This window comes from Clinocottus analis, unplaced genomic scaffold, assembly GCF_023055335.1.
Source record: "Clinocottus analis isolate CAN_PGR_092001 unplaced genomic scaffold, fCliAna1.0.p SCAF_6, whole genome shotgun sequence".
NCBI lineage: Eukaryota > Metazoa > Chordata > Actinopteri > Perciformes > Cottidae > Clinocottus > Clinocottus analis.
In genome coordinates, this window is record NW_027176218.1 from 8,700,895 (window position 1) to 8,723,708 (window position 22,814).

At 41.0% G+C, this 22,814-nt stretch overlaps 1 protein-coding gene across 2 annotated transcripts; it reads left to right on the forward strand.

Annotated features, from left to right (window-relative positions):
• Window positions 1-299: 299 nt before the first annotated feature.
• On the forward strand, window positions 300-22,222 carry dennd4a (DENN/MADD domain containing 4A). 2 transcript variants are annotated; one of them, XM_068602739.1, is made up of 31 exons: window positions 300-482; window positions 4,380-4,711; window positions 4,921-5,167; window positions 5,265-5,334; window positions 5,473-5,642; window positions 6,460-6,698; window positions 6,816-6,882; window positions 7,020-7,078; window positions 7,177-7,321; window positions 7,642-7,817; window positions 8,153-8,253; window positions 8,669-8,887; window positions 9,329-9,474; window positions 9,875-9,895; window positions 11,470-11,603; window positions 11,952-12,084; window positions 12,426-12,632; window positions 12,740-12,868; window positions 13,001-13,145; window positions 14,264-14,386; window positions 15,372-15,482; window positions 16,064-16,138; window positions 16,234-17,069; window positions 17,162-17,378; window positions 17,967-18,058; window positions 18,163-18,338; window positions 18,582-18,936; window positions 19,317-19,434; window positions 19,715-19,877; window positions 19,980-20,044; window positions 20,437-22,222. In XM_068602739.1, exons 2-31 carry the CDS (start codon window positions 4,401-4,403, stop codon window positions 20,571-20,573), a joined length of 5,187 nt encoding a protein of 1,728 aa, XP_068458840.1. In that variant the 5' UTR covers window positions 300-482; window positions 4,380-4,400; the 3' UTR covers window positions 20,574-22,222. The 2 variants fall into 2 exon arrangements, with proteins under 2 accessions (XP_068458840.1, XP_068458842.1); XM_068602741.1 differs by having other exon boundaries at window positions 466-550.
• Window positions 22,223-22,814: the final 592 nt, after the last annotated feature.

Sequence of the window (22,814 nt, forward strand, 5' to 3'; positions counted from 1 at the left end):
TTTGAAATGGTATGCAGGTCAAACAATTCTGGGATACCTCATGACACACGAGACGCACTTAATAATTATAATGCTAATAATCAGTCATAATTATAATGGTACTAACCATTATCATGACAATAATAACAGGCTATGATGACAGTCTATCAACATATTCTCAATCTTGCTCCTGTACGCAGTACAATGTTTCCTCAGACGCTGCTTCTGTCACCGCTGCCAGGAGCGTCGTCAGTGACGTCCACGAGGTTTGTAATCAGTCACGTGGGCCGCGCAGGTCTCGATAAAGCGCTGCTCGGGACTACACGGGCTATTCGGATTCATTCTTTCCTCTGTGATTTTGTTTCTATAATAACAAATTAAGACCGAGATTTTTTTTAAAAATCGCTGAAACATACAGTGAGGAATAATATTTCTTATCAACAGAAATCGTGGTTTTGTTTCGACGTAGGTTCATATTCGACAGATCCTCTTTCAATTGAGATGTGAGTAGATTCTTCTTTATTGAAAATAAAAACAAACGACGCCGACACACCCAGTCTTTATAATTAAGGTGCGTTATATGTTTTTGAACATTGTGTGATGTATTTTGTGATTAATTCTGTTGGCGTTACAACCGAGATCCTTTGATTTATTATTTTGTTGTTGGATGGTTGATTTCGGCAATTGACCGACAAGGTAAATGTGTTGTATTATTGCCGTCAAGCTACATGCATTACAAGGATTATCCAATGCTTTGTCGTGAGCATCCCAGCTTGTGTGTGATTCCCTATATTTACAGTGCGTCCATTGGAAACAAAGAAGCCATATGGGGGCTTATTTCATTGCATTACGTGTTTGCTCCATAAGATGGCTTCTTGTGATGTGTTCATATGAGAAATCCCCTCTGTAGTATTGTGGTTGCTATGGTCTGTGACCAAACGCTGCCAGCTTTGCACAAAATGCAAGTGTTGCAAGCTCCCCACACAGGGTTCTTTGCTATTTTTCAGGTATTTTCTCCTTCATCTTCTCTATTTATCTTGGGTGTGTGGGGTTTCCTCATCCAGCAGCCGGGGTCCCCCCCTGTCAAACATAAGGAATGCAAATGGCTTCTGAGGATGAGGGTTGCCTTCATGGCTAAAAGGGAACAGATGCTGAGTGAAATATGGTGGTTTCCTCCACTGCTCAGGCTGCCCATCCTCCCGACCCTCCTTCTGTTAACACAGCCCTTTAATCTCTGCACAGCCAGAGACTGACCGTCCAGCAGCCGCTGCCTCGGTCTCTTGGGCCACAATCACAACACTGTGAGGCTCAAAGCAAAAGTCAAAAAGCCTTCATTTCTGAGCTCAAAATCACAAACAGTCTCTAGAGAGGTTCAATTATTTTAAAGGTTTGGTGTCCAAATCACGTGTGATTGTTAAATAAATGTTCCTTGCATGATATTGGAGGAAAAACATTAAAATGCTCCAATTATAACATTCATTTTGAATTAAATATTATTCCATTTAAAATATTGTGTCACTGTTAAAATCTTAAACAAATAACATGTTTTTATTATTTGTATTTTTGTCAAATTTTTACCTGATTTACCTGACAAAACATTTGTCAGTTCCATCTTTACAAATTGGTTGTGTGTGCATAATGTCAATAGGTCATGCTGAACTACAAGGGAAATGAGAATGAAGTGACTAGCAGACACAGAATACAAAGTGGTGTGTTCCCAAACAGTGTGGGAAGTTTGTGGCTGCCTCTTCAAGTTAAAATGTTGGGAATATTATGGTAAACAAATCACTGTCAAAATGCCATCTATGCAAAGCTGACAGTTGGAGCTGACTCATAAAAACAATAGTGGATGTGAACGGGGAAGTTCACTTGTTAGAGGACATCCGCTGTGTCCTTATTTGTGCGGTTGTTATGAAGAAAACTGTGGCAGATGAAGAGATGGCAGTTTCTGGGGAGACGGTGAGTGACTCACTCCCATTCTTGGGCTAACATAGAAGTGCCTCCAATAAGTGAGATAGGAATAAAGTCAAAGGTCTTAAGGGATTTTAGAGGTATTTCTAGATTGATTAACTGATCCATCAAAGGGTACAAACAACAAAACAAAGTACACAACACATGACAGCAAAAGGCTATTTTGATCTAGTGCAGCCATACACAGCATTATCAATCTTAGAAACGAATGAAAAACAAAGTAAAAGCCACAAAAAAACTTGCAAAAAGGGTCAACATGTGGACAAGCTAATTCAATGAGAGGTGAGATGAGTGTGTCATAGCTACTAGTTCAATAGAACAAAAAGTCCAAAAACATGAAGAAAAAAGAGATGACAAATAATTTATTGTTTCAGCATATTTATGTTCAGAGTATATCTGTAAATGTTTTCTTTTAAAATATTTTAGTCTGAGAGATTTATTTCTGAACAGAATACCTCAGTGATAATGACACAGTCCATTAGTCACCTTGTTTTTAACCCAAACCATGTTCCCTGGTTTCAACATCAAAGAGAGGAATGATCAGTCGCTATGTTTAGTGTTCAGTTTTAATGTTGTTGCTGTGGTTCAGATATCATTTTAGGCCTCTGTGTCTCTGCTGAGGGGGAGGAATAGATGCAGTGGAGGATGTAGTCCTCATTGGAGCTGGAGATTATATCTATATTTAATCCTGAACCTCCCAAGTATTATACGACACATCTGCCATGCTACCGCTTGTATTTTTAGCAGCAGCATTCACACGATACCTACTGAGAGCAGGTATTTTCAGACTGGCATAAGTGTTGTGTCACACGAGGTAAAGTTTTATGTGAGACTTTATCTTCAGAAATTAAATGAAACGGATATAAATACAAATAACAATAAACCTTGATTTTCTCCCTTTATCATAATGACTGAGAAGTGGGTTATTTGCAGACATTATCTGCAGTCGGACAAGTTTGATAAAAATATACTTTATCTACTATGAGAAAAATACCATCATATATTTTATTCTTGACAAATCATTGTGAGTCATTTAAAGTTGTTTCTTTTATACTTCTCTGTAAAAATGCTTTGGTGGAAAGACATCGGAAAGAGCTGGAAATCTTTTAGTTTGGCATGCTGAGTCATCGGGTATACCCTCAAGGCTCAACACTGCAGAGCACAAATAGCTCGCATCATAACAGCTGTCAGCTAATCAGGGAAAACGCTTAGAAGCAGATGTCGGCCACAGCACTGCAAGACCATAAACAATCTTGTGATGATGAGTTAACTCCCACTGATAGCAAAGTGGCTTGTTGATCAGGAAATAAATTACAATTTGTGGACTCAGAAATGTGCTCGCTACCAAAGATTATCTTCTGTTTTCCATGTTCTCATGTTAGCGGTGAGTTTCACGCCCTAAGCCTGTAAGCAGTGCTTAGCTTTCTGTCACATCACTCGGCCACATGGGAAACGACACATAGATCCATTAGCTTTAAAGCTAGTGGAAGCCAAAGTCCTATGAGGGTGAGATATGGGCACAGCCTCTTGTGTGCCATGGTTCCTAGCAGTGACACATCCAGTGCAGAGGAGGGGAATAACTTTATGCTAACTCCATTACGTGCCGGTGGGAAAAATAATAGGCAGCTGGTTATCAGTTTGCTTGTGACTATGGAGGAACTGCTGAGAGAGATAAAGCAGGCTCTTCAGCTGAAGCATAATAAGCTGGCCCAGTGCTGAGAGGGCTTCCAGGGCTTCGTGCTTTGTGATAAAGCTGTAACAAGCTGACTCACAGGCACTCGCTCTGTTCCTTTCTTTTCCATGACATTGTTTAATGCAGAATATATGTTGTCTGAATAGTAAGAGCTCAGTAAGAGCTTTTTGCTGCACTTCAGTGCACCCTCTCTCTTTCCCAATGCTCTGTAAAAGTTCTGGTACTTTTCCTTTCTGCACATTTTTCCTTCTTTTTTTTCTACAAAGGCATGTGTTTTATTTTACATAATCGGTGATGGCATATAGCAAGGTCTTTGGTCATAAACCCTCCCATATTTCTTGTTGAATTATGGTGTTTTTGCAGGCAGGAATGCAAGCTAAATGGTCCCAGATGCTGTTGTTATATATATATATATATATATATATATATATATATATATATATATATATATATATATATATATATATATATATATATATATATATATATATATATAATGTTGTTTCTTCAGTATATCAGTATAGTATGCATTCGTAATAAAGTTAATGTCTATTTTACATGATGCCTGGAATCTCTATTTCTGTGTTTAATGCAACAGTCAGCCCAGTCTGCTCAGCCACGTCGTTCCCTGATGGCAAAGGCCCATTTCCTCTTGTTTTAAAACAAAACTACAGTGGGGAATATGATTAAAATGCATAATGCAATTCCTCCCCTCTCTCCTTTTTATATATTTCAGCCCACACTGTGGGAATGGGAAATGATGGAGGATAAAGGGCCTCGTGTTGCCGATTACTTTGTGGTTGCCGGTCTCACCGACGCGTCCAAACCTCTGGAGGAGGAGCTTCACTTTGACGAGGCCGGCCCCAAGTCTGTGAAACCAAAAGCCCCCATCACCGACGTAGCTGTGGTGATCCGCTCCCTGGGTGAAGAAGTGCCCCCGGGTTTCACCTGTGTTGAAAGCACCCCCTCAGGCCTCTCTGCAGAGCTCAATGGAGCCAGCCTCAGGGGCCCGCAGATATTCCTGTGCTTCAAGCGAGGCAGAGATAAGCCTCCACTGACAGATCTTGGGTAAGCAGTAATCCTCAGTCACTGACCCATTACTCACCCAGCACCACTAATCACTTATCTTGGGTCACTATAATCTGCTCTTAAACACATCCTCTAGTCTAATATTGCATCAATGAATACACTATCCAAGCGCTCCGGTAATATTTATGAGTCTTGTCTGAAAAAGATCATATTAAAAAAAGTCATTCTAACAATCGATTGTATTTCAGGGTTCTGTATGAGTGGAAAGAGAAACTGAAACATGGATGTCACCTCGTCCAGACCACACCCTCAGGTCGCCCTGCCAACATCAGCAGCTCGTCGTCCCAACGCATCTACATCACCTACCGCCGCGCCCCGAAGAGCCAGCCCCACACATCACTGGCCGTCACTGATATCTGCATCATCATCCCCGGCAAGGGGGAGACGCCTCCTCACACCTTCTGCAAGGTCGACAAGAACCTCAACAGCAGCATGGTGGGAAAGAGCTCTGAGATCACAGACATAGCTCTAGTGTGCTTGCACAAAAAGGGCAGGTTTTGATTAATCTGGGATGTATTTTCTCATATTTCAGTGGGGATCCTCAGTCTACGTTTGTTACAAGAAGTCTCTGGCTAAAGCAAACACAATTGCATACAAAGCAGGTACAGTGGCATGTAGAATTATGCTAAATTTAATTCAGAAGGACTCAGATTGCAGAATGCAGTTTTATTCAGGTACTCTGCCTGTAATTGAACATGTGACGGATTATATTTGACTGTGTTGTGTGAATTTGTGCCCAGGTCTGCTATGTAGGTACCCTGAAGAGGACTACGAGTCCTTCCCTCTGCCTGAGTCCGTGCCTATGTTCTGCCTGCCCATGGGGGCAACGGTCGAGTGCTGGCCAGCACACACCAAACACTCCCTGCCTGTTTTTTCCACATTTGTACTGACGGGTGCCTCTGCAGAGAAGGTAACACCACCGCTCTATATTGGCAGTACCAATAACTATGTTTCTTTTGCATATATTTCTTTGCAAAACATGCGTACAGATTTTGCCGAGGAAACCACCAATCCCTTCAGAGTCCTTTTTCAGTTGCATTACATCATCATTAATTAAGCAGTTCCCCCAAAGTTGGCATTAGTTTTCTACCCTTAAATACATAAATCCTCCCTTAATTGCTTTATTTCAGGCAGCCTCTCCGTCTTCCTATCCCCCTGTCTCTCTCTTTGTGCATTAGTATCCCTTATGGATTAGTTTGTTGAAGAACTGCAGTAGTTTTTCTAAGAATACCAGACAATCTTAATCAACTTCTAAACTCTAATTGGAATCAAAAATTGTCTAAAGGCTGTGTTTGGAATACTAAAAGGCTTTAAGTCTTTGGAAGCAATGCAGCATAAAAGATTTTTTTTGGAGCTCATCTTTTGAATAATGGATAGCTCATGCACCAGTTGGACTGGTGCTTAGATTATAAATGCTGAATGCCTCAGTGCTCACTCTTTCTTCAGTGCAACCTCTTGTCTTCTGCAGACTCTCCTTATACTTCAGGCCTGGAATGATTTGTTTATGTATTTGGGAGGAATACCTTCAAAGGACTGCGTGTTATTAAGATGAGAATTCTCTCGTGGAGTCGCCACAACAGCTTACCTGAATAACTTCTTTCAAACAGCCTCTGACTACTGTAGTTTGTGTCTTTGTAAAGTTTGCATCCAGGTGTCAACACGTCTTTTTTGGAGTGCACTTGTGCATCTTATTCTTATTCTTTACGCTGGAATCATTTTGCTTGCAGGTTTACGGCGCTGCCATCCAGTTTTATGAGCCTTACTCAGAGGAGAATTTGTCTGAGCGTCAGCGCTCGCAGCTCGGCCTACCAAGTGCTGATCTTGGACCTGACGGTAACAGGAGTGTTTACAGCAACAAGAGCATCTGTCTGCTCTCCCACTGGCCCTTCTTCCAGTCCTTCAGGAGCTTTCTCACTTTCCTCTACCGATACTCCATCTCTGGACCACATGCCCTGCCTATTGAAAAGTTAGCAGTGTTTTTCAGACTAATTTTCTTTATTGAAGTCTATCACTTAATCAGGTTCAAAGTCTATTCTTAGTCTAGCCTTTACTGCTTTATTAAGTCGTTTTATTTTTCTCACAGGCACATCTCTCACTTCATGCAAAATGTGCCGTTCCCCTCGACTCAGAGACCACGCATCCTGGTGCAGGTGAGCTTTAACTGGGAAATGTTCTGTATGCTTGCGTCATTCGGTTTGACATGAATGATGTTAAACATGCCGTAGTCACAAGTTAAATCCTCCACCCACTTATGCTCTGCGTTAACACTGCCGTGCGTCTTCCACAGCTGTCTCCACACGACAGCCTGATACTCAGCCAACCTGTGTCATCTCCACTGCCTCTCAGGTAGAGAAACAGCAGTAAAATATCAAATTAAAATATGAAGACGTGCTATATTTGCCTCATTCTTGATGTGGGACCATTTGTTTTATTTGTGCGTCTAGTGGTGGAAGCCTCTCCACATTACTGCTGAATCTGGGCCCGAAGAACGCAGCCACTCTGCTGGTGCTGGCTGTCACAGAGCACAAGATCCTGGTTCATTCCCTGCGTCCAGCTGTGCTCACAAGTGTTACAGAGGCCCTTGTGTCCGTAAGTCTTTTGTTCTTTTTCTTTCCTTTTCACTATTCCTGGCAATACCACGAAAGAGGGTAGTCTTTAATGTGATTTATAGCTACAATGGAGGATAATGTAAGAGGCAGAGATGCAGAGTCAATGAGCGACCCATAATCACACCAAAGAAGACCCTCTCTTTTCATGTTCAATGACAATTACCTCTGAAAAATTATATGAATATAAAGAGAGGCAGAAAGAATAATAATACGTCTGATTAGCTCCATGTATTTTCCTCTTCTATCGTTCTTGCAGTGTACGTATTGATCATACAGTGATGTATTGATCCTTCCTTTCAGATGATCTTCCCTTTTCACTGGCCATGCCCGTACATTCCTCTGTGCCCGCTGGCACTGGCTGGTGTGCTCAGCGCACCGTGCCCTTTCATCGTGGGTGTAGACTCCCGATACTTTGACCTTTATGTTCCCCCGGCTGACATCAGCTGTGTGGACCTGGACACCAACACAATCTCCCAGTAAGTGACCTCTGTGATAGATGGCCCCCTTCACCTTCAAGACTCTCCACCAAAAAAATCATCTGCTCAGCGTTTAGGTTTTCACAAGTTCGTCCCAAGGTTATCGGTATCTGTCAATGAGAGACTCTTGTGTAATGATACGAGCTGGAATGTGAAATATTCTTCCTGTACACATTAGAATAAGCGTTGGTCTCCCACATCAATCGAAAAGCTATTTTACAGAGAGATAAAATTGTCAGTGCTGATGTCAGTGAATCTCTCTCCCTCATTATATCTTTTTGCTATGTTCCTTGACTGCCCTCCTGTGTAATATAAACCATATGGTGTGCTTTCAGAAAAGATGACAAGAAGGCTTTAACATGGAAAATCTTGCCCAGGAGAGCCTGCAAACATCTTCTGAATACTCTGAATAAGCTCTATCAGCAGCTCACTGAGGGTGAGTCCAGGCTGAGGCTCTGTCATTTTATACAGCATGTAGTTGCATGAATAATTTATGTTGGCTACTTGAGTCTGTTGAGTCAGCCTGTACTGTCAATTTTACAGGGAAACTCATTGGATGCATACACTGTTATATGAAACCAGCAATGTTAAGTGCATCCCAGGGGATATAAAGTGTAAATTAGTCTTTATTCTCTCCTGCTCAACCCACTCAATCTACTTAGATTAGTCACTTACGGAGATTCTCAATAATCCCAGCCTTCAAAGGAGCTCTTTGTTTGCAACACATTTACATGTGTGTGTTTTCTGCTTTCACTTCATTAATTGCATGCTAATAGTTGTTCATAACTGTGGTTGATGGTGCAAATCTTTTGGTTATTTGTTCTACATAATGTACCGTTGTGGGCTTTCAGGTGGTCAGCTGAACCGTGAAGATGTGCAGATGGAGCACACAGTAACTGACATGGAGCTCAATGGTGGGAAGAGCCTCCACACTCTGGAGCTGGAGATCCAGGAGGCCTTCCTGAGCTTCATGGCAGCCATCCTACGAGGCTACCGGTCCTACCTGCTGCCCATCACCCAAGCCCCCTCTGAGAAGACCACCGATGCCAGCTCCCTCTTTGACATCCAAGGTGCTCTTCAGTCTTCACTCTTGTATTGAATGCAACTAACAAAAAGACGCTGACAAACTATTGTTGCCGTGCCAAGACGTGATTCAGTGCTGTAGTAGGTCAGGGGTTATGGTGTGAGTGCTACTGCATTAAAGCTAGGCCTCAAACACTGATGTGATGACTCTGGTGATTTAGCTTAAGCTTCAGTGGAAATTAGGTTTGGTTGACAAATCAGACAAACCGTCATGATTTACAGCCGAATGTTCTCACGCATCTGTGTGCTATTATGCAAGCGGAGCAGCAGAGAACAAATTGTTTCATTCAACATTATTTATTTCCTGTAAATGTTGGTTGACCCCGCGAACGTTCTGAAACAGCTTGGTCACTGAAGTCCAGTTATATAATCTGGTATTAATGCACACTTTTCATGTTTGTTATTACATAATGTGTTTTGTTTCATAGGCTTTGTCAAGAGCAGAGACCGCTCCCACCAGAGGTTTTACGCCCTAATGACCAAGACTCAAATGTTCAGCCGTTTCATAGAGGAGTGCTCCTTCGTCAGTGATAAAGATGCCAGTCTGGCTTTCTTTGATGAATGTGTTGATAAGGTGAGCTTTGCAGATTATATTTACAGTACTGCATCATTTTGCTGTGTACAAAACAAATGCGCCAATGTTACAATATTTAGTTTGGCCTCCACCTGCTTGGAGAAGAAACAAAGCTGAGGCTTTAAGAAAGTTGAATAACATGCTGTTCTTTTAATTACGCTGTCTCATTAAGCTATTGGTTTGGTTGAAAATAAACAAAAGATTAATTAACACGTTTCTCAATCTCACTTCAGCCGCTTAATAACATCAGTGGTGCACTTTTCTCATCAATAATGAGTTATATTAAGACTGCTTTTCAATCTTCTTTTTTAGTATTTCTCTTGCTGTCTTCCTCACGCATTTTCTGCCTATTTTTTTTGTCTCTGCTGCTCTGTTTGTCATCATGCTCTCTGCCTGGTAGCTCTTCACTACTGGAGGCAAGGTAAGCAACCAGAGTGTAAACACTGTTTTAATTTTTTACACTCTTCTCCCTTTTTAGTCATAGTTGAATCAGGTATGAACCCGTGTAAAGTGTTTTCCGTTGTTATCAGTGTGTGACTCAGCTCAGAGTGTTTTGTGTGTCTGTGAGGGGAGACGGAGTGGAGCTGAAAGTGCAGAAGTCTAAATCGTGAGGATGTGTAGTGTGTCAGCAATCTGCAATATTGAATTAGATATTGAATATGCCATTAGAATGAACCACACAAAGACGTTATGCAGAATTTTTAGAGACTCTGAGGTGATGCTGAGACAGTGAAATGTGTGCTTGCTTTTCATTGAGATGACAGTGCACCATTATGACTATAAGTTTCTCTGAAATACAATATCGAAGAATGAGGAAAACAAAGATGGAGGCTATGATCCTTATTTGTCTAAATGTTATGAGTTTTGTTGTTGAGATCCCAGAGGACTAGTCCTGTTCATTGTCAGTGAGTGTTAGACAGCTTTTATTAACACAAGCTGCCTGCCTACATATGTTTTTTTGTAACACGCCAAAAAAAGACAAAACATCACCCTCTCCTCCAAAAAACATGCAGTGCTTGCAACACTTGTGCAATCCGGATATCACATTTACATCCTGCATGAACAGTGGGAGCTGCTGTACAAGCGGTCATTGCGGTTATTATTGAGAAGTGGAAGCATTGATTCATTCAGCGCCAACGCTGCTGAGGTTGACAAAGAGTGTGTGATTGAGAAAGACCCTTTGGGTGTAAGAGGAAGGGCAACAAACGGAGAAACACTGAGCGAAACCGAAGCGAGGGCAAATAGGTCAGTGAGATTTAGTTGACTGAATCATCCACTTGACTGAGTGGAACAAACCCTCTAACATGGTGGCACCGGGAGTTATTTAGCTGCTGCACTTATATTTATGTTTATTGTGAAGCTCAAGTCCAAGATTAGCTGGTAATCGATTCTGATAAGCCTCGTGAATGTGCATCAACAAAGCAGCTTTTTTTTATGATCTACCAGACAGCTATTCAGGAGGGATTTTCTGCTAAAAGAGAACATGGCTTTACTTTGTCACACAACACAAAGGAGTGCTGCTGCTGTTGTTCTCAGACGTGACAGGAAGGCACTGGAGCTTTGCTCATGTTTCTCCATACAGCAGATCAGTCAGTCAGTTCTGAGTTGAAGGACAGGCAGCAGTTTAGTATCAAGCCCTGCTGGCAAAGCAGTACAGTTTAATTGTTCCTTGTCCCTGGAGCAACATGGCATCCATTTTGTCCAGGTCACTGCAGCCTGGATTCATTTAGTCTTGGGGGAGTCATAGGATCAAGCCTCTGCTTTGGCAGTGCCCTTTAGACAAATGGATTGGGAATGTGGGCCACATTTCTGATGTAGACAGTCTCATTACTAACATCTGTTTGTCCTTACTGACTCTCAAATGTGATCTGAGAGCTCACAGTATCATATGCCCACAGGCAGCATTAGCATCCATATATGTGTGTTTATAGCAGAAATAAGAGGGAAGAACAGACGGTCCAATAATGACAAATGTGTTTTTCTCTTGAAAACTAGATGGACAGTGAGCGACCAGAGGAAACCAGACTGATTGAACTGGATGAATCCTACCGCAGTGAGCACACGGTCTACATCAACCCTCCAGAGCTGCCTCCTCTACCTCAGGGAGAAGAGCATCCTCTGTGCTATAGGTACCGAACTGCAGCTCAATCTCTCAACAGCAGATACAAGACAGACATTTTCTTTGTATTCTGTACTGAAACAGACTTCAAGAGCATTTCTTAATGACACTGGGTGAACACAGTACAGCTTCTGGAAAAGAGACATAGCGTAAAATTGCCTCTGTTGTTGAAGAATTTGTCACTGCTTTAGGGCTTTGTGATTATTTTGAGCCGCAACACATCGCATTTAGATCCTTATGTCAGTGCTCAAGCTTCCAAGGTGTTAGAGCCAAACTGTTGTGCACATCACTTGGCTAGCCAGTGTGGGCTTGATGTCTATTTCAGTTTGTCTGTATATGAATATATGTCTTTCTGCAGCTACTCTGGGTTCCCTGTGCTGAATGCTGAGCTTCTGGAGCCGCTGGAGGGACCAAATCCTCCATCAGCTGGCATGGCCTGCCGCCACAGTAGCCCAGCCAGCCCTACAGCCATCTTTAGGCGCTCGAAACAGGTCAGCCATATGAGGAGTGAGATTTTCTTGAAAATAGACTCAAGAATTGAATATTGACTTTCTGTTGTAGAAATACTATATTCAAACCCCTGATTTTCTTCTTTTTTTTAAATCTTGTACCAGCTTTGTCTATCGTAAAACCATACAATTATTGATAAACATTCATTGTCAGCCCTACTCCTTATTTGTTTATTTGTCTGTTTGCTATTTAAGAAGTTAAACCAATTTTACTGCTTTATTCATTCTGTATAATGATGGACCCCAGTATACTTATAAATGCAAAATGCAAATCTGGTTGCTAAAGGAAATCTACATGTGATCTTTTTTTTTTTTTATCTCAGGAGATCAAATCAGCTCAAAGGATGGCCAAAACCTATTCATCTGTGCCTCAGATGTGGTCCAAGTGTCTGCTGCGCCACTGCTATGGTCTTTGGTTCATCTGCCTTCCAGGGTTTGTTGGCACCTGCCACTCAAAGGTGCGGGCTCTGCGCACAGCTTACGATGTGCTGAGAAAGATGCAGGACAATAAGTTGCAGGCTCCAGATGAGGTGGGAAACTGCTGAGTATAAGATAACCATATACCATATAGACAACCAAATACATTACTATCGTTGATAAACTTTAAAAAAAAAAAAACTGGTGTTATCTGTCCAAGGTGTGCTACCGTGTGTTGCTGCAGCTGTGTGGGCAGTATAGCCAGCCAGTCCTCGCCGTCAGGGTGTTGTTTGAGATGAAGAAAGCCGGAGTTCAACCCAACGCCATCACCTATGGGTACTACAACAAGGTGTGTGCTCTTTCAATGCACTGTACATACAAACATATAAGGAGGCAATAAACAAGCAAATCTGACTCTAAACTGAACACTTACAATCTTAAAATGCGTCACCACATATAATGTACATGTTCATTGCCTCAGGCGGTGTTGGAGAGCACCTGGCCCTCGACCACCAGAGGAGGCTACTTTTTATGGGGAAAGCTGAGGAACGTGATTTTAGGTGTGCTCCAGTTCAAGCAAGCAGGGAGAAAACAACAGACACCACACAGAGATCCTCAGCTTTCAGGTAAGAATACTAATGTCCTGGCGCCATGGAGTCTATTATATCACATTTTATTGATAAAGGGTGACCCTAATTTTCATGTTGATTTCCGCTGATAATCACTTATATATTTTCGTTAAATAAGCAATATTTCAACAAACATCTGGTGAATTATGCTCCCCGTAGTTATCCCTTGAGTTTTTAGAAATACACAAGATATGAATATAGATTTATTACTTTAAAATTGACTCATTACCATAAAGATAATAGCATAAATTAACTCGTATGCACTAATTAATCATCTACAAATCAAATCACTGCAATGCATTAGCTATAACATTTTTTTTTATCGTATTGCCCAATGTAAATATGTTGCATGCACTACCACACTGATCCACAAGTAGTCCTTGTTTTATACCCAGACTAATCAGTTATAGTAGAGTTCAGTTGTAATTACTTTTTAAATTCAATAAAGACTAAACATACATCATTTGTCCTACTTCCTGTAGTTCTTAATGAACAGAAATGTGAATGAGTGTGGTCCTGGTGGGGCTATTGCTTCTTGAAGACCTTTGTCTTGGTCTCATCACAACTCCAGCAAGCCTTTATGACACTAATTAAACAGTAAAGAGGTTTTCCTCCACAGCAGTCAACACACACAGGTAGCCGTAGATTGCAATCCCTAATTTTTACAAGGGCCCAGTGAGACTCATATTAGCATAATGGCATGTTGTGTTGGGGGCTTTAATGAAAACATCATGCTTTACATTTACTTTTTGATTTCATTCACCTCACAACGAGTGATTATATTCCCAAAATGGCAATGTGTTCATGTTGAGTAGCCTGATTCTTTAGTTATTTTAGTTTATACTTTTTCAATTTAATGGGTTTAGCCCTCATTTTGCTCGCTTTTAAGAGAGAAAAAGCCTCAATTCTCTTTTGGGACTCTGGCATCGTTTCATGTTGTTCAATTAAGATGACAGCTTTATGACATTCAAAGCATTCCTGCATCTTTGCAGTGGATGATAACGATCACAGCACTTTCAGTGATTGTTCATCTAAAGCTTTTATACCAGCTGGACTCTCGATTTACACCCCGGTTTGTCATTTGTTTTGATCCCTTTTCTGGCATCTCTCTTCAGACGGCAGTGATCTTGACACAGTCAGTCATGGCAGTTTGGACAGTGCTAATGATTCTGCTGAGCGTACCTCCATCGACACCGACTTCACTAAAATGGATTCCAGTGATGATGGATTTAGTACAGGTAGGAAAGCTCGCTTGTGGTTCTCTCTTCTTCCAATTATTTCCTTCTCATCCTTTATTTCTGTCACTACTGCTCCTCGCTGATTTGATTTAATTCCCCACTGTAAAAGTAGTCAAATCTCATGATTCATAAACTCTTCATTTTGCATTTCTCTACTTAAATGTCACTGTACTCAAATAGTGTTTTGATGTCATTGCACATTTTGCTTTCTGTCCATCACCTGACACCCACAGAGAGAAAAAAAAGTCTCGAGTACCAAGATAAGCTTCAAAACCGTCCCAATTTTACCAAGTCCAAATGTAACAACATCTTATCTAAACGGTCAAATGTTTTTTTAATTATAAAGAATGACAAATGCAAAAATTGCTCATCACATTTCAGTGACGTTCAATGCATTATTTTGTCTTTTTGCAAACAACATGTAGATTAGATTTAGACAACAAATGAATTAGTTGCCTTGGCAACACTGTCTGTCTCTTTTCTGTATCATATTATGACTAACGTACTGTCGATAAATGGCAACAGAGGCAAGAGGGCTTATAGTAGTCTATCATCAGGATAATGCTCTTACACTCTAACAATATCATGGACTTGAATCTGGCTCACAACCTGTCTCATATTTCTTATCCCTCAGCAGAAAACCAATGAGTAAAGTAGTTAATTTTATTCTGATATAATCTCTAGAGTAAAGATTTGTGCTTTTTTTCTGCAATTTGACCTTCTAAATATGATGTAAGTTTTCAAAGACTACTCCTCTTCTGCTGCTCCTGCTTTTCTATTCTGGGAGGGTTGTGTGCTCTTTGCTGCAGGGAATGTCACTGCGCTCTGTTGATGAAAAACTCAGATCAGTTGTCATTTATGAAGCAATCCACAGAGACAAAATACATATTTTTGATTCACTTAGCTCTTTTTAAAAAGAGGAAACCAAGCAAGGTGAAACAACTTGATTTTTTTTCTGAAGAGTAAAGCATTGTATCTTTTCCAGGTGGTCAGTCAGACCAAGGCTACGATTCACTATCCAAAGAGGAGGAGAGGGTGTGCAGCAGAGAATGCAACAGCTCCCCGGCGGCGGAAGACAAAGTACCTCGGCGATCCAGTGAGTTATGGATTATATTTTATCTCCAATCTTTGACACTTAGCTACAATTTCAGTAGGAGTGAATCATCGCTTACTGACAGCCAAACGAGCACTCTCTCTTTAAAAGCTCAGCTTCATATGGCAGTGTGGGTGGTACGGAGTTCTCCACACGTCCATTTGCTGATATATTTAAATGGTTTTGAGAAACAGATTCTGTTGATAGATGATCGTTTATGTAAGCAGGTGATTGTTTTCATGACAGGTTTTTATCTTGAATGCTGTTGCTCATATCAACATGCCATGTCTGATGCAATCTCTGGTCCAGTTTTTGTGATCAATAGTCCTCACTAATTGTTGTGGGAGTTTCATCAGTGGCTTAATGGCTGACTTAATATTTTAGGATAGAATACAAACAACCAGTTTTCCCCTTCTTCAGCCCAATATAATATTTTTACGCTTGTATAATTAGTTGCACTTCGGAAATAGATTATTTTCTATATTAAATATAGATTTACTATGAATGCAAATGATGGTGTTATTATTATTTTTGATGGGCTTGCCGGATGCACAAAAATAATTTGGTATAATTTAAATCTCCAGCACTTGAGGTCGAGGTTCCAATCAGCAGCACATTTCCTTCTACAAGAAACTGCAAATCAACTGATGTCAGTGCTGGTAAGTTTAATATATGAAGAAGAATATCAATAAACCGTCGTGATTGTCTCTATAAGCCACAGAACTCAGTCTTGCCACATGTGTTTTTGTCACAGACAATGGTAACAGGATGGTTTCCAGTCCATCAAGTGACACAATTCTTTGTGGACCTCTGCCAAAGAAAGAGAGGCCAAAATCTCTGGACTTGTCCGAGGGCCAAGAAAGTCTTCGGCTCACTGTCCCTCACCTTTGCTCGACAAAGCAGCATCACCTCGCTGGCGACAGACTGCATGGGGTGGAAGAAGAGGAGGCAGAGACCGGTAAACAGAAACCTCTGGTGGAGAGAAGTGTCAGCTGCAGCGGTACAGTGGAGAGGCCAGTTGGGTCCATAGTGAGGAGTGTCAGCTGCAGTGCTGGGACTGTGAGGAGAACAGGTATTGAGAGGGGTTTTGATCCCCTGTCATTGATGGCTACAGACGCAGTCCAAGAGCGTGATGAAGAGAGCAGCGGCACACCCACAGCCCGCCGCGATCTTGCTGAAGAAATTGAGATGTACATGCATAATGGCAATAGCCCTCTGAGCAGCCGCACGTCCAGTATGAACCTGCAGAACCCCTCAAGCCCTTTGTTTACGTCTGCCTCGTCTCCTCACACCTCACCACGACCCTCCTCCCTGCTCCTCTCCAACACACACCTACCGCTGCCAGTGAAATCCAGACTGAGGCCGTCACCGTCTCTTCCTTTGGGTGTCTGTTCCAAAGAGAGGGAGAGGCCTTCCTCTTTGGTGTCACCCTCCTCACCTACTCCATCATCCTCATCGTTCTCCATGGATTCACTGTTCACCCCATCTCTGGACATCTTTAAGAGCAGCTTCTTATCAGCAGGGAATTGCGTGGCTGAGAAGGCCAGCCGCTTCTACTCTCGCCTTTCCTCTCAGACTTCATTAACACAGGTCGGTAGTGCAGCGCTTCCCCTTACTGATTTTCCCAATCTGACTGCTTTTAAAACTACCTCCACAATGATTGTTCTCTTTCTCTCCACCAGGAGACAAACTGTGACCGGATTAGTGTATCCTCACTCACCTCAGGAGAGGCAGACTGCTCTTCGCTGCTTGATAATGACTCCTGTCTGGACCCCGATGGCTTTACTTCTCCCCAGCACGGCAGTCTATCCCGACTCAGGAGGAGCCCGGTTGCGGGTCATATCAACCTAGGCAGCCCCAGCAACCCCAACAGAGTGTTCAGACACAACTCCTTCTCTGGTTGGTTGCACCTCCTTTAAGACTATATAAGAAATGCTGTTGGTTTTGGTTATATGTTTAATATACGGAATCTTGAAATATTTCTTATCGAAGAACAAAACAATCGACAGCAGTTAGCAGCTTTTATGAAAGTGTCTCGGATGTCAAATAGTCGAGGCTTACAGCCATGCTCGTTACATTGCTGTTTTAACTGCAGCGTTGTATTTGTTCCCAGTAAAAAACACTTCTTGACAGTCTAAATTTAGAGTAAGAGTACAGCTCAGTAATGGAGAGCGTTGGGTGTTTTGTGCGAAACTAGGCCAGCAGGCGCGAGGGTGGATTCAATGTGTAGGCTGCTCTGCACCCAGCCAAAGGCCCTTTTCCACACATAAACACATGAATATGCAGACACACCAGTGTGAAACACAGATTTGCTAAACCTGCACAACAAGAAAAAGTCCACTGACTGTAACTTTGAAGGACAGGACTCTGCTTCATTTTAATTTTCTACTCACGCTGTATTTAATCCCGATATGTCGAGCTTTGATTGTTGTTTAAATCTTGGCTTTGTTTTGTGTGTCTAATTGTATAATCCTCTTTTGTGCGCAGGTGGTTTGGCACTGCCTTCTAAAATGCCTCGCACTCCAGATTCCTCCCCCGACACCAGCCGCTTCCAACCCACTCCCAACTACACCATAGAGGTAAGTTACTCTCTTGTGAACATTACTTATCAGTTGATCCTCTGTAGACTGACTCAGACTATCACAATCGACCGTTAAACCATGTCCGCTGCTTTTTGTTGTAGGTGCTGATGTCCAGTTCCTCACTTTGTAAGACGTGTGACTGTCTGGTGTACGACGAGGAGATCATGGCTGGCTGGACGGCAAACGACTCCAATCTCAACAGCTCTTGTCCCTTTTGCGGCACAGCCTTCCTGCCTTTCCTCAGTGTAGAAATTAAAGACCTGAGACCACACAGCAGGTAAATGCTCCCTTTATGCAGATCAGCATGACCACAGTATTTATTCACATAAAGAGCACAACGCATAAGTCCCGATGATAATATAGCACAAGAGATCAAACACATTAGATCTCATTGTCTAATTTTATGGTGGTTAGCTGTTCGGCTGTTTTTCCAAAAGCACTGACACACTTGCATGCGCACACACAACATATTTTATTCCTGTGACCTCCTAAAACAAGTCCACTCTGTGTATCGTCTCAGGCTTTCTAAGGAAAGTAATCCTGTTACAGAGGAGATCACATCGACATCTCTCAATCCCGAGACCACATCATTTCCGGCAACTCAGTCGCCCGCTGCTCCCCCGGAGAAGAAGGAGAGCAGCGGGAGTGCTGGGCCGACTCAGGTGACGGTGCCCTACTTGAGCCCCCTGGTTCTGTGGAAGGAGCTGGAAAGCCTGCTGGTAAATGAGGGTGACGAGGCCATTTCTTCCCCCACTGTCGTCGACCAACACCCCATTGTCTTCTGGAACCTCGTGTGGTACTTCAGAAGGCTGGAGCTGCCGAGTAACCTGCCGGCTCTTATTCTGGCCTCTCAACACTGCAGCCAAGGAGACCAGGTACACATGCAGCTCTCTGTCAAGCTCACCTACATATAGTTCTGTGTGTACAATGACCCGTTGACCAAAGTCTGTTTGAAGCCGGGCCAGGAGTGGCATTGATCTTCTCGTCTAATTCGATCTAATATGAGTGTATATTCCCAAAATGTCAAACTCTTTCAAATATCTCATGTGTATAGTTAAACAGTTTTTAACTTTGGTCTCTCCTATTGATAGTTTCACAAAAGACAAACCAGAGCAATACTTAAAAATAGGGCATAGAGAATACTAATTTTCCCTGTGACTTGTTCAACTAATAAAAACTAAATGTCTACACTACACCATGTATTGCTAAACTGAAGAGCTGTAACATACAGAGTAACACGTTTTCCCCATTGCAGACTCCTCAGAGCATTTCTTCCGAGGACAGTAAGCAGGTGCTTGTGAGGATTATGTGGGACAACCTGAAGTTGCACAAAGACAAAGTCCAACCCTGCTATGTCTTGTGGAACACACATTGTAAGTCACTCAAGTGTTGAATTTAAAAGACTGAGGTATAATATATTGCAACTGTGCATTTATTTTTTAGAAAATGATTAGGCTTGCAATTTTCTTTCAGGTCCGACATAATTTATATGTAAATTAAATGATGCATATGGAGTAACTAGAAAATCATGCATAATTCAGTTTAGCACTCCTATTGGTCATGCAGCCCTGATCTGTGCTATACTTTCAGAAATGACTGATGGAGTTGAATGAGCTTTTAATCAGGTTGACTTTTGTCTCTTGTTCTTTGCAGGTGCAAACTCCCTGGTGCGCAGTGGGCTGTGTGAAGAAGGCCAGCTCTTCACTGTGGAGCTACTGCAGGGTTTTGTGAGGAGCATTAAGAAGAGTGATGTCTATCAGCCCATGAGCCAAATCATCCAGTTGCTGGGGCCAGAGCTGGGTTTTAAAAGACAGAGGTGTGCAGGTTGAAGAGTTTCGTTTTCCGCCATTAGTGAAATATCATATGACTGGAAAGTCTAATTGTTTTCTTTGTCTTTTTTCTTCTCTCGCTCAAAAAGGAGCCTCTACAGAGATTTATTGTTCCTCACTCTGGTGGCTTTGGGAAAGACCAACATTAATATCAGTAAGTCCAAAAACACAATATCCTGTTTTTAGCCATGCTAGTTAACAGTTTGCCTGTTGCTCAGTCGACCACTTTGGTCCGGACTGAAATAGCTCAACAACTGTTTTATGGATTGCCATGACATTTCACTAGCCACTGTGCACAGAGGATCAATCCTACTAATTTACTACTATTGTTTTAGTACTTGCTTTTTAGACCAAACACCTGCAAAACAGATACTTAGGTTTACTTTGTGTTTAGTGCTTAATAATGCCTAATCTGGTTAAAAATAAGCTAACATTATACCTGCTAATAACATCTGCACATTGACCTTGCTTTGTTGAATACATGCTTCTCCAAGCTAATGGATTAAATACATTTAAATAACACTTTAATTTTATCCCTCTTTAAAGATGCTTTTGACCGGGAGTACAAGTTGGCATATGATCGCCTCACCCCCAGCCAGGTAAAGCTAACACACAACTGTGACCGGCCCCCCGGAGCAGGGGTCATGGAGTGCAGAAGGACTTTTGTGGAGCCCAGTCTGTAAAGTACTTCTCTTCTTCTGTCACATTATGTGTTATTTTAACTATGGTCACTGCTGCTGTTTTTTTTTTTTGGACTGTTTATTAGACTCAGGACCAGCTCACCTGACTGGAGCACAGAGCTCTTAAGCACAATGGGAACATGACACTTGATGTAAACTAACTGCCAGACGTTTCTTGTATACTGTTAGAGCTGAAAGGCGTGGAGTGACAACATAGTGGTTGTAAATATTTTTGAAATTCCACTGTATTTTCAGTATAACTATAGTAAAATGTTTGTACAGTTATGATACAGTCTATTTTATGATTTTGTTTCTGTTGAAGCTGTGAGTAAGTATGTAAACGTTAGTGTGATTTAAAAGTGTGTCAAAATTCACAAGTGGTCCTGGTGACCTCAGACTGTTGTTGAGTGTTTGTATAATAAGGACTTACTTTTATACTTTTGTGTTTTTACAAAGCACTTTGACAAGATGAGCTTTTGTTATTTATTCTCATTTAACGCTGTGGCCCAGCAGCTTACACTTAAGTTACTTTTTATTTGGAATATAATATTTCCATTACATGCCATTAATATAGGAAAGAAATTCCTCCAATATCTGCACCCTGTACAAATAGCAGGGCCATGCTCATATATCTGAATACACTAAACTAAATGGTTACATAAACAATTATTAAAAATAATATAATTTGTGAATGAAGAAGGGGGTACTCCATTAATGTATATGCACAACATTGTGTTAATTTGTTTATCCTATGTACAATGAACCAAAATAACCCCAAAGGGAATAGTACTTGTATGATTGCTTTACATTTTTTTAAACAATACTTTTGTTCATATGAGGGACCACTGAGGATAGACTTCCTTAAAAACAGTACAATCAAACTAATAGTTGTATACAAATTGAAAACAGAAGTGTTTTCTGTTAATTTAATCAACACATTATTTTGATAAAGAAATGCATTAATTTACACAGTAATGGATCTATAAAAATGTACAGAGTAGTTGATTCTATTATTTTGTATATTTCCTTTTGGTCTTCACTGTGTGGTGTAGATGCCAGTTTTACACAATTTCACAACAGTGCACTGTTTAATGTGACATCCGGAGGAAAAAAAAAGACATTTTAAATCTCTTTGAACAAATGATGGAGCACGTTTCTTTGCACTGAACATATTAAAATATATACTTAATGTCAAAGATTTTAAGTTTGAACAACAGCTCTGACCTGCACTATTTCAGAATCACTAACAAAAATGTTTCACTGTGTTAATATTGTCTTCACCTTTAACTGACAAAAAACCTGCCTATATTCTCTGTTAGTTGTAATGTGATGCAGCACCACAGCTTATTATTCAACTTCATCACTATAACTATAACTTTTGATGATACGATGCTGGATTCGACAGGGCTGTGTGCTTGGAATAAACACCAATATCACAGCGTGTAAATTAGCCTTTTATTCACCTTGTAAGTTGTGATAAAAAAAAATGAAGATCACTGAAGACCAAAACATCATTTGATGTGTACATGTTGTTTACACAATTTGTCAATTTAAACAATGTTTATGACATATTATTTATCATTTGTAACACAGATAATAATTTGTATGATTTTTATATATAAAAAAAAAAAGAAATGAAATTTCTACCCTGGCTGGATCTATAGTTTGCTTTCATTTATGAATAAATATGTTTATTCAATGGGTGTCATGTTTTTTTTTCCAACCTCGGTGCTATTGCTATGCCTGACCTTTTTGTTATATAAACTGATGTGCATGAAAGAACTGAATTTAATTCAAGCATGCTCAGGTTCTCTATGATGATTGTTATAAAACAGTTATAGGCGTAAGTGTATCTTACATATCATACAAAATTTAGGAACATACATTTTCCAAAATGTGCATGTATTATATATTTCTAATTATATCCTGTAGATGTTGTTTTCTGTTAACAGGGAAACATATTAATATCCCTGTTCGTGTCCATTCCTGTACACTTACCTACACTATTTTAGTAGATCTGCATCTCCTTGTGAATAAAAAAAAAAGTATGTAAAAGCTGCCATTGTTACTGAAAGTGAGTATTTAACAATGTCTGGGACATGTTCTAGTATTTGTATTGTTGCAGACATACTGGGGACATGTCACTGACAGCAATGCAGAGCAACTACAGCAGCTTTCTGCACAGTTTCTACAGATATCCAGACCCATGGTCATGAGACTTGTATATTACATATAACTGGGTTA